Source organism: Cyprinodon variegatus, unplaced genomic scaffold (assembly GCF_000732505.1).
Source record: "Cyprinodon variegatus isolate N-32 unplaced genomic scaffold, C_variegatus-1.0 Scaffold432, whole genome shotgun sequence".
NCBI classification, from domain to species: domain Eukaryota; kingdom Metazoa; phylum Chordata; class Actinopteri; order Cyprinodontiformes; family Cyprinodontidae; genus Cyprinodon; species Cyprinodon variegatus.
Window position 1 is genome coordinate 457,901 of NW_015150885.1, and position 18,248 is coordinate 476,148.

The window sequence follows — 18,248 nt, forward strand, 5'->3', positions numbered from 1 at the left end:
CTTTGCCCTGAAGACTTCAAACCTCCCAGCTAATGAGTGTATTGCTGCTTTTCAAACAATAATGATGGACCTTAAGTTTCTTAAAAGGCCTCTTCTATTTACTTAGCATCAAAATAAAAAAGGCCATAATAATTGTTTTTAATTTATTGGTTTAAATTTGACGATAAAGCTCATGAGAAAAGTCTAATTTTTATTTTTTATTTTTTTGCAGATTTCTGTAAAGTAAACCACATTTTGTGAAGGCATGATTTTAACTCTTTGTTTTCCCCCAGCGCCCCGCTCATGCACCGAGAGTGAGTATCGCTGTGACAACCTACGATGCGTTCCCAACCGTTGGGTCTGTGACCATGACAACGACTGCGAGGACAACTCGGATGAAAGGGACTGCGGTAAGTGGAGGCTCTTTGTTTTGGTTCTGGATCTGGCTGTTTGTGAGTAACGAAGGGCATCGCTAGACAAAGAAGCCTCAAAACCTGGATTCTGAAGGCCAGACGAACTGGACCACCAATGGATGCTTATTGAGGAGGAGATTATGCAGCCTGTTGCAATGCAGGGCAACAGTGTGCACGTTCCACAGGGCAGAAAACTGGTGTAAAACATCAAATTATAAGTTACACTAACTGTGGAATAAAATAAATTAGGAAAAAAAAAAGAATGGTTGTTGTCTTGGAAGCAATTATACACCTACATGTTATCTTAACCGCTTTTTTTTTTTTGTTAAGCAGAGCTGCGGTCGTGTCTTCCTGGCTACTTCCAGTGTGCGAGTGGACACTGTATAGCTGAACGTTTCAAATGTGATGGCAATGCCGACTGTCTGGACTACACCGATGAGACGTCATGCCGTGAGTGCCATGCTGTTATTCTGCCTTTTTATTGGTGCAGAGCTGATCAATACATTGTCAACATTTTTACACCACTTTCTCACATCTTGCATGACATAACTACGTCCTGATTTATTTGATGGACCAACAGAAGTGGAGCATCATTGCATTCTGAAGTAGTGGGGTGCAGCTGTATTCAGTTACCCCAGGGCAACACAAACAGAAACACCTCTACTGTAGCTCAAGGCAAAACAGGCCAAGCCAGTCAGTTGGATCTGTGGACTTCTCTCCAAGTATTATTAACTGGATTTAAGGGAAAACTTTAAAAGGCCCATTCTAAAACATGATATACTTTCCTCTAAACCAGTTCATTGTAACTTCAGCTGTGTTTTCAGGGGTTTTATGCTCTATAAAGGTGAACCTCATCCTTTGCTTTACTTGGTCTGCCTTCATCCCTGTCAAACTTCCATGTCTCTGCCAAAGAAAAGCATTGCACGAGAATAATGCTTCAATACCATCATGCTTTATTATGTGGATGGTGTTTTTAGGGATGTAGTTTATTTTACACCTTCAGCTATTTATCTTTCGGCAAATAGTTAAACTTTGGTCTTATGTAACCAAAATATTTTTTCCACACTATTTATTTTACCCTAGTCAGCTTGTGCAAAACTGCAAAAAAATATTTTATGACCTTCTTGCAAGATTAATGGGCAATTTTCAATTAAAAAATACTTTTTGTGTTGAATTCTCAGGTAAAATCCCAATTAAATACAAAGTACGAAGTCTGTTACTGTAAGATAAGAAAGACGCAACTGTTTCTGTAGTATTTTGGTTGTACAAAAAAAATTGTGTGACTTGTCAAAGGCTAATGAAAACGAAAGCATTTTTACATTTCGAACAAACTGTGCAAACACTAATACTCAAACAAGCATATATGTAGATGGTCTGAAAAATGGTTAAACAGCCAGGAGATTGAAGAAGAACTCAACTGGAAAAACAAGAACAGTTGAATAATAACTAGAAAAAGTTGCACTGCACTGCAACACGCTCCAAATGCTGTACGCTAAATTGTAAGTTAAAAAATGGCAGAAACAAAGTGAAATTGAAGAAACTATGGCTAAAATTGTATGAAATAGTATAAAATAGGAATGCATAATTTCTTTCCTGAGGAGTAGCAGAAGCAAGCTGAAGTCACCAACAGAAACATGGCTGATATGTCACGAATTAGTGAGAAACAGAAAAAGCTAAATACCTGCCCTGAAAGATGGAGGAATCTAGCCAAAGTTGACTATATGAAACCTGCTGAGATCTAATAGATTAGCTGCAACAGCAGAAAAATGAATATGGAGAAACTGAAATCTTATTTGGTTAAAGAAAAAATCTAGGCTGAAGGATAGTGACTGAAATGTTGAGGAATTCGGAGCCAAGTGTGAAATTGTTTGTTGAAATATTATGAGCTTTCTCATTTAAATTGAGAAAGCTTCCTGGAGGGGAAGCGAAACATCTCCAAACTTGGAAACCAAGTCCAGTGAAAAATTAGTTCACAATAAATTCCACTATACAGTCCCCATTCTATATAGTGATTGAGGGATTAAGCTTGTATGAGCTATGAGAACAGCAACTTTTAAATAGAGCGTGCACAAGGAGAAATGGGCTTGTGCATGCTCTTACACGTGCATTTTTAAAAAAGTGGACAGGGCGGGTCTTTTAAAAAATTTGCGAAAATCCTCCACAATACCTTTAAAGGGTTGAAAAGTTGAAGAAATGTAAAATATGGACAGGAACTTAAAATAGCCACGTAGAACTTCCAGTAAAAATGTAAATAAAGTGTTTCCATAAATAAAAACGGAAAAAAAAAGATTTAGAAATCACAAAGTGGATTTGAAAGATTCTCCTCCTGGTTTAGATTATTGCAGTCTAGGTTTGAAAGGTCTAGGTGTTAACATTTCTCAGTTGGACCAGTTAGGACAAACAAGGACAAAACTCAATATTACATCTATCTAAGAAATTGAATTCCTAAGATAAAAAGACATGTCATAGCTGATATTCTGGTGCTAAAGGGGTTTGACAGAAGTGTTCTTTCCTCCAGCGACCCGCTTTCCCAACGGCACATACTGCCCACCGTTCCTGTTTGAATGCAGGAACCACATCTGTGTCCAGCCCCAATGGAAATGCGATGGAGATAATGACTGTGGAGACAACTCTGACGAGGAGCTGCATCTCTGCTGTAAATAAAAAAAAACAAAAAAAAACAGCAGTTTTGCTTTTTGCTGCGATTAGATAAACATCCCATGAATCATTTATATTTATTTTGAACTGACACCTTAATTTTAGGTGTAATGGTTCTGTTTTTTCATAGTGGACATCGATTGTGAGGCTCCATTCCGTTTCCGGTGTGATAACAACCGCTGCATTTACAGCCCTGAGCTGTGTAACTCTATTGATGACTGTGGTGATGGTTCTGATGAAAGACCAGAAAACTGTGAGTACGATTCCCTCAGTTACAAATATGATGGCTGACCTAATAACTTGTTTGCTTTTAAGCCTCACTATTCCAGTGTTTTTATTTACATATGATAGCATCCGTGTCACTGTTTACCCATTGGCTCCATGCAGGTCAAAAACCCACACATGGACCTTGTGCAGATGGGGAGTATAAATGCAGTAATGGACAGTGCATCCCCATACAGTACGCATGTGATGATTATGACGACTGTGGAGACGAATCAGATGAGCTTGGCTGCCGTAAGTCAATATAAAAAATACCATAAAACAAAAATAATATCTTATTAATGTCAACTGCACCTAATATAGCAGATTTCTAATATTGCTGCACTAAAAATCAACTGTAGCATTTCCTTTTACAGAATTAGTTGAACTTTTCAATGTTATTTTAATTGGACAAATATTTTTTTTTATTTAAATTACATTATTCAAAATGATTAAACCTAAAAAAGAACATATTGACCATATTTAAACTAGAATATGTGAACAACTTACATATCTTCACTTTGTGGTAAACAGAATTTAGTTTGCTAAATTGACAATTTTACTGTGAACATCTTGGATATTCCCATGAAAAACAAGGATTAGCTCCTGTGAAATTAATTCATTATTGTCTTATCTCATCAAAATCTATCTTCTCTATATACATCAAGATAATTTTCAGATTATTTAAGCATTTGTAATCTTTCAGTGTTACTTTGTTTTTACAGAGGATGATGTTATTTATCACAGGCTGTTATCAAACCTATGGCCTATTGATTGCAGTTTAGTTTATATGTTTTGTAGTGATCGGATTAGTGCTCACTATTAGAGTTTTTAGCCCAATTACTACAAATAGTCTTTATTTGATGTTGATTTTTGATTTGATTTTTTAAATTTAGATATGTCAGGTTGGGTAGAGGCTTTGAGGACCCAAATGCAGAGATGAGTTTAGGTGATTTAATTAAGGACTAACAGGCAACTGAGGCAAAAATCTAGAAAAATACGAAAAACCAAACAAAATCCTGTAAATTTCAGGGAAAATACACATAGGGAGCAACAAAACAACAAAAAAACAGCAAACAGGAACTGCAGAGGTGGTGTATATATGGGGAACGGAAAAAAGGATGGGCTAATGAGCTGATATGAAGCAGGTGTGAATAAGGACAACTAGAAGGGAGCCAAGGGGAAGGAACAGGCACAAGGGGGCAACAGAGAGTAACTAAAGAAATACCAAACAGACAGAAAACAACTACAGAGAGCAGAACCCTGACAGTAAGATTTCAAATAATAAGGCATTTATTTGATATTTGCCAAGGAAATCATATATTATAGGCAATTTTAGAACTGAAAGGTTGAAGTAAATTCATTTTCAACGTAGGTAAACCAAATTATCAAGCTAGAGAGTACAATGTTAGTTATAAGTCAGCTAATCCTTCATTCTTTTCTCCAAACAAATTATTAATTAACTCTATTGTTTTTTATCTTACATTGTATTGTAGCTACACAGGCACCAGGACATAAAAAATAAAACTCTGTTCTGTATGAAACTAGAAAATAAAGATCTCTATGTTTCTGACTCCATAGTTAATCCAGATTATTTTGTTGCCTCTAAATTTTCTCCATATTTATCACTGGGTGCACTGGTTTCAGATGCAGGTCATGAACATACATGTAGTGCAAACATGTGTGAACACAACTGCACCGACCTGACAGAAGGAGGCTTCCTTTGCTCGTGCAGACCCGGTTACAGGCCCAAGGCCACAGAGAAACATACCTGTGAAGGTGAGTAACCCGCTCCCCTTCACTCAGTAGATTTCTGTTAAACTGGCACAGTTTTAAATGCTTGTTATCTCCTCCTTTCTGGGCGAGCAGATGTGAATGAGTGTGAGGTGTTTGGAACGTGTCCTCAGGAGTGCAAAAACACAAAAGGCAGCTATGAATGTTTCTGTGCTGAAGGCTTTCTGTCTTTTGGTGAGCCACATGGGACTGAATGCGCTGCTCAAGGTAAAAGTTTGGCAAAAAAAAATGTTTTCCTTTTTTTTTTTTAGATTATAAATAATTTATTAAAATTCAATTTCTGTGTAGGAAATCCTCCGGTGCTACTCTTGCCAGACAATATCCGTATTCGACGTTTTAATCTGTCCTCTGAGCAGTATTCGGATTATGTGGACAATGCCGAGCACATTCATGCCTTGGACTACCAGTGGGATCCAGAGGGAGAAGGCCTCAGTAAGTCTATTCCTTTACAGTAGGCGTCTTCAACATCAGTCCTTGTGTGTCGCTGGTGTTCAGCCTGGACATGCATGCAGAACTGGAGTTGGATGGCTCTGCTTTTAAATACAAAGGTCACCAGGTAGAGAAACATTTCCCTTGTGGTCTGTAGGTGTTGTTTACTGGACAGTTCTCGGTCGGGGTTCTCAGTTCGGCTCCATCAAGCGCGCCTACATGACCACATTCAATGATTATGGGAACAACCCAGTGAAAGAAGTGGACTTGAACCTGCGTTATCTTGCCAAACCTGAGGGCATCGCCGTAGACTGGGTTGGCAGGTAAGTAAACATAATTATCACATTTTATTCTGGAAACAGCTGGTGCAGGTCATCACATTTAAAGCCACTCTCCACAGACATATTTACTGGACAGATTCAGGAACCAACAGAATTGAAGTGGCTAAACTGGATGGGCGATACAGGAAGTGGCTGATCTATACCGAGCTTGACCAGCCGGCAGCTATCGTTGTCAACCCATCATTAGGGTAGGAAGTGTTGCATTAAAAGCCTGTGTTTCCATCATGTTTGCAGAAATTGATTGTTATATACAGTAACTATCTCTGAGCAGGATGATGTACTGGACTGACTGGGGGAAGAATCCCAAAATTGAGGCAGCATGGATGGACGGGCAACACAGAGAGGTCCTGGTGAAGGAGGAAGACCTAGGATGGCCTACTGGGCTGGCACTGGACTATATTAATGGACACAGAATCTACTGGTGTGACTCCAAAGAAAATATCATTGAGTCCATGAAGCCCGATGGCACAGACAGGAAGATTGTCATATCAGGAGGTCAGAAACGTGAAACTTATTCTATTTTTTAGCGAGTATAATGGAAAACCCTGATCCTAATAGATGATTTTCTTTAGATATTGGAAATCCCTACAGTCTGGATGTCTTTGAAGGACACGTGTACTGGACAACTAAAGAGAAAGGAGAGGTGTGGAAGACAAACAAATTTGGGCAAGGAAATAAAGTTAAAGTCCTCACAATCAACCCCTGGTTGACACAAGTCCGTATTTACCAGGAGCATCGGCACAATCAGTCAGGTCTGAATAAACTCCTTACTGTACTAATAGAGGGCTGGTGACATCACCACTGTTATATTATTTTACTGAGTAAAAAAACTTTAATTATACAGACCAAGCCCTTTTTTTTTAACTATGATGATTTTCTGCATACAGCAAGTAAAAACCAGCATTTACGATTACATTATAGGATCAAACAATAAAAAAAAAACATATAAAAAAAAGAAAATTTAGCCTCAAGATGTCTAAATATGCCTGTAGATTACATACCACAGTTGAATGAGATGCTCTAGTCTAAGCGTTTAGAGAATATGCAAATGCCTGGTCCCCTTATAAAGTTAACATTGAATCAAACATATTTTAACTCTAACTAATGTTTGATGTTTAGCCGAATAAATAATCAAATGTACTGATGTAGAACAGTGTTTTGAAAACGGATTATGCATGCTCTGTCCTTGTTAGTGTCCAACCCATGTAAGAATGTCTGCAGTCACCTCTGCCTCCTCCGGCCTGGAGGGTACACCTGCGCCTGTCCACAAGGCTCCCCTCCGCTAAATGCTGAATCAACAGAGTGTGATGCAGGTAAATGACAGTGGCCGGATCGCTCCTTCCATCCGCTGCCTTGTGTTTGCATTGATGTGGCATCTTATTTTGCATTCATGCACCTTTTTCTCCCAATGTACCGCATGGCTGCTCATGTTTGTTGTGTTTTCACTGTGCTGGTGTTCATCCTCTGTATGCTCGGCTTTTGCTTCTACAGCCATTGAGGCTCCTGTTGCCATGCCTCTTGCATGCAGATGCATGAATGGTGGAACCTGCTACACCGATGAAGGGGGTCTGCCAAAGTGCAAGTGAGTGTAGCTGTAGGAGACATTTTTAGGGCGTCTGGAATGTTGTTATATTTGAATATGCAAAGAAACTTTACCATTGCACTATGTTACATTATTGAATTTAATCATCTTGACTTTTTAGATGTCCATATGGCTACACTGGTAGCTACTGTGAGATGGGGAAGTCTAGAGGTGCTCCAGCTGGTACAGGTACAATATTAAAGTTTCATATAACCCTTTTTTTATATTGCAAATGTGGCCATACAAAAATATAGAGACACGATATGAAGTGATCTGTAACGATATCAATTTCCAATACTAATACTATCATTATGGCCAAGACTACATGGAAATAAATACCGGTTCTCAATATTGACCTGGTTTTGTGGCCAACGCTGGCCGATACTGTACAAATAGCAATATATGCATTATATAAAATCTAACAATCTAGAATTAATCCTTTCTGCATAATTTGGCACACATGCTACATTTTCCATTGTGCAAGTAACACTTTTTAAGCAACTGAGATTAAATGCACACTGGATATTGATAGAAAGCCAGGTAATCCACATATTATACAGAAATTAAAACAAACGGGTGTACAGATTAAGCTGTGAGTATAGCTGTAAACATGTCTACAAGTGTAGAAACCAGTTATCATTCATTGTTTAGATGTGAGCTCCAAATGTTCTACTATACTTATTCTTTTTATGTCATAGGGTTCCAGTTGCATCCTATGTGCAGTTTGTTTTTAACACATTTCCAACCAGTCTCATATCAGTTGTTTGACTTGCTTTTCCTTCTCTGAATCTACCTACTGTGATTCCTCTTGGTATATACAGTGCCATTCTTTCATCAAACATGGTGTAAAGATTGATGCCTCCTCCTGGGTTCCATTTCAAAAAGCAGGTTTAACAAATTCAGATTCCAATCTTCAACTCTAAATTGATCTGGCCAAAAGTCAGGAACTCTTGAGTGTTCGGTTTCACATTTAACTAATTCCACTCAGAGTTAAGCACATGCGCAACAAGTATAAAAAGCCATTATCAGTGGTGCACCGATTCGAAGAGTCACCATGACAACAGGCAACAGGAAGTGCCTATTTCACCCCACTGGAACTAGAGATTTGAATGAAGAAATGCAAAAAAAAAAAAAAAATAGAGTAAAAAAGGAGACTGTGTTTAAAAGACAGAGAAACAGCTCTATTGCTACAAATGAGAGGAAGATGGCGAAGAAAAAGATTGTTGTTGGTTTATATGAAGTGGGCCGTTTTTACATACATTAAAAGCACTTCCCTCTGTTGTTCAATTTGTAGATCACTAAAACAAGACTCTTCCTGATCAAAATGACACTCCTAGACCTAACTGTAATAACATACTTTCTAAATTAAATTTTTGTCACAGAAATTGAATTTTAGAAAGTAAAAAAACTTGTGAGAATTAAGTTTTATATATCTAGAAATATTTACACATTTTAGGTGGCCGTTCTGACATTTATCAACTTAACTGAAAATGTGAATATGATATGAATATAAAGATCTGGAATTAATTTCTAGACATCCAAAATGTTTATTCTAGATGTGGCTTGCCATAGGTGTTGTTACTGTGATGATATTACGGGATTACTTCTTGAATGGCAATAGATCAATGTTTCTATTTAGGTGAAATCTTCTGGCAGCAGGTGAAAATAAAGTCTAAAAATGTTGTTCTAATATATAGAACCTGTGGATGATCTCATGTGTCCCTCATGTTGATTCAGTCTTCTTTTACACAGTAAAGTGGCTGTTTCCAGCTGCGCCTTGGATGTTATCATCCCAATAAATGGTCATTATTAGCGGTTATCAGTCCCATAGAATGACTTCAGATTGTGCCAGCAGGCTCATTATGTTGTTATCATCGAGTGAATCCTAATCCTAACCCTAAAGTAATTCCTTTACCCCCTCAGAATTAATTAATCTATTTATGTGTAATCTGAAAATAATTTCAATAGTTCTTCATGTACTGTCTATATAACTAAATAAAAATAAAATGATCTGCATCTCGCTCATATTAAACAAACCAAAAACAAGTAATCTCATATCCTGTCAACTGAGAGGTAGAATCCTCTACCTATAAATATTTAATTATCTGTGAAAAAGTGCCGCTCATTCTTTAATAGGATCCTCATCAAACAGACATGTAATATTTGTTTTTAAAAACCAATGTGTGTAACGGACCTAATTAATGATTTTTTTCTTTTTTATATACACAAAACTACGACAAAAATCACACAAAATCAGGAAATAAAACAGCATGATTGGCTGTAGTGAGAGTGGAGACAGAGGACACTCTGAGTCTACTGAAAAAAACCTGCTACCGACCAGGTTAGCTCTGGGGAGAAAGTTACTACGGTTACTGAAACAGAGGCTGAGGAAACTCTCTTTGTGAACCGGAACAGTCAGAGTTGACCTGTTTTCAGGTTTAGACAACTTAGAGTTTTCGATAAACCTGCTTCGTGATATACATCATATCACCCCTGGAGGGTGATATGATGTAATTTATTTTTTCATTCCTTTGTACACTTGGACTAGGCCTGTTTCCACTGTTTGCTTCTTATTTTATGTCAGTATGTTCTTAAAAATATAGTTACTGATAAAAACATTGACATGTTTGACATTGACATGCATACTCATTCTTGTGTTAGATGGGAATGGCTGCACTATACTTGCCCTGTTGAAGCAGATAAAGGAAAACCCTGATGAGTGCAGACTTTAATGTAGAGCAAGGAAAAATCTTAGTCAGCAGCTGCAGAGAACTTTCTCAACAAAAAATTCTTTCTTTAATAAAAGGTTAAATGTTCTTGCAGTCAATCCAAGGTTAACTTCCTTAACTAACTTGCTTGACCTAAAAGATCATGGACATGTAGTCATGGGTCAGTAAGATGTCAAGGCATCACACAGAAAAGAACTCCACTCCTTCATGCTTGAGCACATCGCTGCACTCTATAAAAAAAAAAAAAAACACAGGACATTAGTATATATTTAAGTTTATATATGTAAGTCATTTAATGTTGTTTTTGTTGTTTAAACTGCACTGTAAATTATTCAGATAGCTTGAAATGTAAAATTTTTCATATCTTGCACTTTGGAGGTTTTATGCATTAGAGTAAAACAAAGTGATGCATTATTTAAGAATGTTTTTTTTATTTTTTAATAAAGACAATGATGAACTCGCACACTATTGCTCCTGTTACAGGTGCAATTCATTGGTCGTATGTATTAGCAGTGTAATAGTAAATATATTTACACTGAAAGGTTAGATATAGGCCTTTCAGTTTGATATGAATACTAGTGAACAAATACAGCAGTTTTAAGCCTGAATACAACCAGAGTCTTATTGCACAGATCTACATTTCTGGAATGTTGTGTTCTGATATCTATAGATTCTTTTATATGGTAATTATAAGATTTCATATTCAGCTACACTGATGATTAAAAAGAAATTTAGACGGAACAAAATCCACTGCCGTGTTTCAGTTACTAGGTCATATATTGTTTTATATTCTGGAGCAAAAAAGAGATCAAGAAGAAATCATGAATATGAAGTAATTATCACTAACTCTGATCTTTAGTGAAACTCATTTTTGATTGTTTTCCTTTGTTTTCTTTTAGCGGTTGCTGTTCTGTTGGCCGTCATTATCATCCTGATTACCGGAGCTTTAGCTGCCGGAGTTTTCCTCAACTACAGACGAACAGGATCTTTTATCCCCTCTATGCCCAAACTACCCAGGTATCATTTTGATTGGCTTCACGTTTTCATTTTGATTTTGGGTTTTCCTTAGAGTCACAGCGGAGTATTTAGATCAGAGTTCAGGTTGGGTTGTTTTGTTTTTCTTCAGCCTCAGCAGCCTTGTGAAATCAGCCGACAACGGGAACGGGGTGACGTTTCGGTCTGGCGATGATGTGGACCTCGGACCGTCGAACATTGGAGTATCTGTGATCGACACAGCCTTGCAGATGGTGAGACCTGGAGATGAGTTAATGTTAAATCGAGCCCCTAAAAAATGTTTGGTCAGACATTTTTTTTAAACCAACTTTTATCTATACAAGTTATTTGTGATGTTTATTAAAGCAGTTTAGTCTTTAACGTCACCTTAGGAATACAGCAGCAGACTTTGGGTGATGAGAATAAAAGAAAAGGCTCAATATTAGTATTTTTTTTTATTGATTATGTTATCAAATTTATGATATTCCTATAGGATGATAATTTTGCCATCACTGCTGGGCGTCACCCAATCACATTTGAGAATCCCCTGTATGCCACTGCGCCTGTTGCCGGTGATCCTGCTGTCATTCATGCTACACAGGTAAATACTCTTTATCATTGCTCCAGCTGTTCAATGGAGTTGGAGTTACATACAGATATTTAATTCTAATATTGATCTGAAGATAAACAATTAATTTAGGGAGTGGGATTTACCAAGCATGACTGTTTGGCTGCAGAACCTCTCAGAAAATAAACAGAACATCCCACAAAATGGACGTCACATGAAGCTAATATCAAGAGATAAAATATTCATACAATAGAATTTTTCTTTCATAACAGGAGGAAATCTTTGTTTTGGTCCAGCCAGAGTCCCCACTGGAATCTGATGGAGATTTTACACAGGAATTTCTAGATTTGGTTGTTGGAAAACAGGCATTCCAATCTTAAATGCATGGAGCTGATCAACAAAGATGAAAGATCAAAGTATCAGTGGAAACATGCATAAAGATGGTCAGCAATTATATGCAAGGATTGATTGAATTAATTAGAATAAGAGTTTGTAAATAGTTACGGAGATTAAAATAATTTGACACGCACTGATCTTATAAAATAGGAATATACAGTTTTAAGCTTTGTTTTATTATTATTTGAGCGTTGCTGTCAAATTTATGGCTTTCATTGTGTATTTGATATTCTCAAATAATAAAGAGTATTTATTCACAAAATCACGGATCCACAAATCTAAGCAGTTTTCCAAATCTAAATCTTTACATTTTTGCTATGAGTTGTTCCATATCGATTATAATAAGCACAGATTGACCAATCAAGAGTTTAGTTCTCAGCAACCAAACTCTGGTTTTATAAAGGATTACACAACAGTGCAACATTTAGAGGTGCTGCCTTGCAGGAAATAGGTCCTGATTTCAGATCTCTGCATCGAGTCAGTCACAAAGGAGGAGGGTTACTGAGGGGAACTTAGATGCAAACAAAGGGAAGCAGAGTTTGAGCAAAAACCAACAGGTTTAATTAGATAAAAAGGCGGATTACAAAAACACAGCTAAAGTTCCTAAAATGAGTAAACTGAAGTTTATGAAACTGATTATTGAAAAAGCAAACCAGGAACATTAAGTGAAGACAATGCAGGCCAGAATTACATGGAGCAAACTTAAAAAGAACTGAGCAGACTACACAATCAAAGGAGAATTGGTAACAGGGATAACGATGAGATGAACAAGAAAGAGACGTGACTGATGAGCAGAGTGGAAGCAGCTGAGTTTGCAATAAGAAAACAGCAGCATAAAAAACCTAACCCACCTTGATATAAGAAACCCAGAACCTGCAGGAGAGTGGGAAACTCAGGTGGTAAGAAAACAGAAAGTGAACAGAACACTGAACAGTAAGGGTCAGAAAAGACAAAATGGGGATCTATTAAGAAACCAAAAATAAATCTAGATACACTCCAACAAGATAAAGTCAAATTAATGACAGAGTCTTCAGGATCACACAGGGGTTCAGTACCCTACCTTCTCTCCTCCTATATAGACCCATGTTTTGTTCCTCTAAACCTCCCTTAGCGGTGGGAGTGGGCATGCAGGATGGGTTTTGGCTTCCGGCTATAAGACAGGTGATTTAGTTACCACACTGCAACTTTTAAATGCCTCCAACACCACATCCATGAATCTTGGAAGTTTCTACAATTGTGCCAGAAAATGATACAGTTTTTTTAAAACAAAAAAAGAATATAAGCCCATATGGTCCATTTTATGTCCACTATAGTGGACATTAATTAAAAAAAAAAAAAGACTTGAAACTACCTCCTGTTTTAACTGATTTGACTTCATATTTATCTCACTATCATTGGCTAAAGTGGAGGTGAAGTAATGCAGTAGAAATCTCATAGCTCACCCCTACGAGGAGCAGGATCAGGACATCCCTACTTTCTACTTGATAATCTTTTCCCAGCTAAGCAGTAAGGAGCAGACATGAGATCATTGTGGTGTTTTTTGTGTTTTTGTCTGTCTCAAAGGTTTAAATGCAAAAAGAAATCTGAGCATTATTGCCACCTTGTGGTTGCGCCAGTGGAAAGTCAGATCCTAAAACAACCCATCAAACAAAATGAAAATGTAGAAAAATATTAACTTTTAAATATTAAATATTAACTTAACGTTTTTAAGTGAAGTGTAGATACATTTTGTTGTAAAAGGGCAAATATTTATAAAACTAAGCTTTTCAGCCACAATATTGTTTATGTAAACACAATTTGTCTTTATTTTTTATCAGTCTGGATAAACTTAAAAAAAATGTATAATAATGTAGAAAAAACTTTTTAATCGATAATAGTATTTAATTAAGTGGTATTTTTGATTTGGTTATGAGTTGTAAACATCTGTTAATATTAAGCTTTCTGTGTTCCCATTTTTTGAACTAATTTGACATGTTCAATGGGGAGAGCATTTTTTTTTTTTTTACATCTCCATGCATCTTTTCCCTGTATTAACAGGTGACAGTTAATATGAGCGGTGAACAGCTGAACAATTTTGTGAACCCAGTGTACCACGCAGATCAGAGCGCAGGTCTTGTTAACACATCCGTCAGTAACCTTCCTACTCAGGTGAAAACCTTAAATTTCAGTGATACTGAATTTGTTTCATTTAAACAATAAAGTAGAATTTTGACTTCATTTTTTTGTTGTTTTTCTTTTCAGGAGTCAAAGTGGAGCTTTTTTAAACGAAAATTGAAACCAAGCACAACATTTGAAAACCCTTCATATTCAGAGGTAGGTTTTAACCCAGCAGCCTTTGATGCCATACTTTAAAAAAAAATTGAATACACTAAACTTATTATTATTTTTTTTTTACAGATGAAGGATGAGAAGCCTGAAGGAAACAGCGAGGACTCTTCTGCCCCAGAGCCGTCTCCATTTGCCCCCCCTGCAAAACCTTCAAAGAAAGATCGACCTAGCGCCTTCTCGCCAACCGAGGACAGTTTCAAAGACACAGCCAACCTTGTTAAAGAGGACAGCGACGTATAACCACTCTCTCTGACGGAGAGGAATAAAAAAAAAACACACTTTGCACAGAATTTATTTTTATATGCAGCCTGTGTACAAACTCAGATTGTGTTGGGACAGAGAGACATGCTAGAGCGAAGAGAATATCTTCTGTCACTATGCCTTCTGACATTTCTTATGCCAATTTTCTCGTTAATATTGTTTTTCTTATCATGATGTACAATATGTATATCTTTGCACTGAAGCTGTTGATAGTAATGTTAAATATGCTGTACATTTGTAAATTTTCAACAGTGAGATTTTGACAGAAATAGATCCTTAGTCCTTCAACCTAAACTTACTATAACCAGTATAAAATGTGAGCCGTATTGTGACTGCACGGTACTTATATGATCAAAGATTGCCAGAGAATGATGCTGGAAAAGCTGATGATGTATTCCACGTTGCATATACCTCGATTCAGGGTTGACAAATGAAACTGGATTTTAACACACCCTGTATTTTCAGTGACACACTCCACTAGAAGCTGAAAGAACGGATTCTACTTGATCACACCTTTTTTTTTTTTTTATTTAATCAACGTGGTAGTTTGGAATGGCTAAAAGGGTTTGGAAACTACTAAAAAGCGTGCATCTGTTGCATGTCAATGCAGTTTAAAGACTTGTAAAGTTATGATTTACACTTTTTTTTTTCACAATGTGAGCAAATACTTTGCTGGTTGATTGATCTTGTACTGCAATGAGAACAAACACCTGTGACTGTGCAGAACATGCCCGTGGGAATTTAATTTTTGCTGCTGACACATGAATGAATAAATTACCTATTTTGTAAAACTGTCTTACATTTTTTACAGTTTTCAGCATGAAACCTCAATTTGGGGAAGCTTGAGGAAACTGTTTTTTTGCAGCAACAGTTACAAAAAAAAAAACTTGTTAGTCCTATAAATATTAGCCTAATAGTAACATTCTACTTGATAAACATTTGTATTCAACATATCTTTCTAAAGTTAAATACATTAATGGCATGCCATTGTCTCTAGACCACTCTTCAAATAGGAAAGACAAGACATGTCTAAGAATATATCACTTGCTAAATATACCAGTATCTACAGACATAGCTGTAATCAAAGGGTTAAAAAATTAGGACGGTGAACTATGAGGCTGGACAAAGACCAAAGTAGATCTAGCAATCTATCCCATTCAGAAAAATGGGGTGGATTTATAATATTCCTGCATCTGTGGTATTAAGTGGTATTTTGTTTGAGATTATTAATACAGTTTTAATATTTCACCTCCTTTTCCACATCATCCCAAAGAAAAGTAAAGGATTTTTTTCTCTCTCACACAGTTCATCACTTTGCAGTGTAAGTAACAAACCTGGAGTCGCTCCACACGTCTAAAAAGCCAAAGCCTACAGTAATTCATTTTGACAAACTTAAGTTATACAGGATTGGACCAACTTCTCCATACACAAATACCAAAATGTGCAACAAAAGCATGTATTAATTCATACAAACATGTATTCCAACTCACCTACAGTCTATTTTCAGCTCATGTTAGAATGTGTGAATAAAGTAACAAGACATATTATAAAATTAAAAGTTCTGACACACAGACTAGCCACCACATGTTGTATAAGTGTTCAAAATGATTTCATAACAGGTACAGGACAATATTTCAAACTTAAGTAATTATAAAAACAGTCAGTTCTAGCTCTTTGGAGAAAATTTTTTCACTTTATTATCACTTTGTTATCCTATTATAGGCTGGCATTGCACACATTAAGTCTCAATCAGGCTAAAGCAAAAAGAAGCAGATATAATGAATAAAGGTAATTGTCAGAGCAGCAGGTGCATATTCTCACTCTAACTACCAGAACAGAGAGTGAAGCAAAAGAAAAAGGTAAACAGTACAGATTAATGACAGTATAGATAGTTTGCTATTGTATTTAAGAAGTGTTTTCAGTCTGTATTTTTTCTGTGTGTGTGTTTTTTTTTCTAAGGACCTTTACTTACTATATTTAGAAAAAATATCTCTACTTTCTACTCCTTACTTCATCAAAACTATCAAAACTTATTTGTAAGAACCAAAACAGAGAGAAAAAAACGGAGCATGAGGAGAAACTGTTTATTTGTTTATAAGAAGAAAACACTGATAGTGTGATATCAGTGTGATAAAGCTTATACTTTGAGGGGCTTATCAGGTTATCCTGAGCTATCTCTATAGATATGCTGCTGTAGGCTTAGACTTCTGTAGGACATAGGGACCCCTTTTCCATCATCCTGCTTTATTCTATCTCTATTCTCCCACTCTGCAGAATCTGTTAATTAAATCTCTAATGTTCTGCTCTCTCTGCTTTTTCTCATAGTAGCTTCGCCTCGTTTTTTTCCTGTTTGACTGTGACTCCCTCCAGGAGAGAAATATCAGCTGTGCTGCTGCCATCAACCCCTTTCTTAATAGATGTTGGAGATCGGCCTGTTTTTCAGTGTAGTCCTGTTTCTCTGACTGTGACTGGCTGGATGTGAAGGTCAAACTGAAGAAGGCTGCTGACCCCCACAACATTTTTTTATTTATTTATTTATTGCTGTGAACACCATTCAAGTAATGTTTTCAACTAAAGTTTTCAAATTTGTTTTAAAAGTTGATGAATCCCTGTGATTTAGAAATCATTTCCTTTGAGTCCCACCCCCCAAAAACTAATAAGATTTAGTTGATTTTTAACTCATGGCACTAAGATTTTGGTGGTAAAAAATATCTATAAGGATCCTAATAATATTACGCTCATATGTAGATTACAGTATAAACAGACCTACGACATTTTTTTTTCCTGTTAATAATTTGAAATAACATTCAGAAAACATAGCAGAGGCGTAATCTTTGGAACTGTACACTAACCTTTACAGCCACACAGGACGGAGAGCAGAGCCACACGTGGCTCAAGAGCCTCACGTTAGCCACCCCTGTGCTAAACCAATGATTTATGTGTGAAAAAGCTTCACTCGGTTTCTGGTTGCTAAAGTGCAGACTGAGAGATATTTTCACCCTCCCTCTGAATGCAGAGAATGTGCTAAAAGCTTCAGGAGGAGGATGATGAGGATGGTGATAGGGCGCTCCAGGTTACCCTTATCTCTCCCGGTGCTTAACTCTGACTGGCACCCTATCAGCGCTCATTCCCCTGTTCAACACGCTCCCCAAACTTTCTGCTTACAAACTTCACAGCACTTCTGATGCAGGATTGTCTTTAATCTAGATGCCTTGACCTTAAATATTTTCTGTATCCTTGGAGTTTTTTTTAACCTACCAAATGTCTCAGAGAGTGTGTCGATCACTCACCTAGTCCACTAAAAATCTTAGAGTAAGTCACAAAGCATTGCTTTGATTAAGCTCTATGATCATGGTTTGGCTAAAGGAACAAGACAGGGCATTGGCTGTCAGGTGGAAAGGAGTCTTTCTGCATGAAGTTTGCATAGTCTCCCTGTGCATGTGTGGGTTCTCTCTGGGTACTCCGGTTTCCTCACACAATACAAAAATATTAGGTTAATTGGCTTATCTTAATTCT

At 36.9% G+C, this 18,248-nt stretch overlaps 1 protein-coding gene across 2 annotated transcripts in view; it reads left to right on the top strand.

Moving 5' to 3' along the window:
• lrp2 (LDL receptor related protein 2) overlaps window positions 1–15,504 on the top strand; it is a 76,499-nt gene extending 60,995 nt beyond the window's left edge. For both annotated transcript variants that reach the window (XM_015388696.1, XM_015388697.1), the window contains 21 exons: window positions 273–389; window positions 726–842; window positions 2,911–3,048; window positions 3,181–3,303; window positions 3,438–3,566; window positions 4,959–5,090; window positions 5,181–5,312; window positions 5,394–5,537; window positions 5,692–5,857; window positions 5,935–6,063; window positions 6,147–6,370; window positions 6,448–6,627; window positions 7,069–7,188; window positions 7,367–7,457; window positions 7,579–7,646; window positions 11,086–11,203; window positions 11,313–11,433; window positions 11,673–11,780; window positions 14,181–14,291; window positions 14,385–14,456; window positions 14,541–15,504. In XM_015388696.1, the coding sequence (XP_015244182.1) occupies window positions 273–389; window positions 726–842; window positions 2,911–3,048; window positions 3,181–3,303; window positions 3,438–3,566; window positions 4,959–5,090; window positions 5,181–5,312; window positions 5,394–5,537; window positions 5,692–5,857; window positions 5,935–6,063; window positions 6,147–6,370; window positions 6,448–6,627; window positions 7,069–7,188; window positions 7,367–7,457; window positions 7,579–7,646; window positions 11,086–11,203; window positions 11,313–11,433; window positions 11,673–11,780; window positions 14,181–14,291; window positions 14,385–14,456; window positions 14,541–14,711 (2,711 nt within the window). In that variant the 3' untranslated portion in view covers window positions 14,712–15,504. The remainder of the gene's footprint in view (window positions 1–272; window positions 390–725; window positions 843–2,910; window positions 3,049–3,180; window positions 3,304–3,437; window positions 3,567–4,958; window positions 5,091–5,180; window positions 5,313–5,393; window positions 5,538–5,691; window positions 5,858–5,934; window positions 6,064–6,146; window positions 6,371–6,447; window positions 6,628–7,068; window positions 7,189–7,366; window positions 7,458–7,578; window positions 7,647–11,085; window positions 11,204–11,312; window positions 11,434–11,672; window positions 11,781–14,180; window positions 14,292–14,384; window positions 14,457–14,540) is intronic.
• Window positions 15,505–18,248: the final 2,744 nt, after the last annotated feature.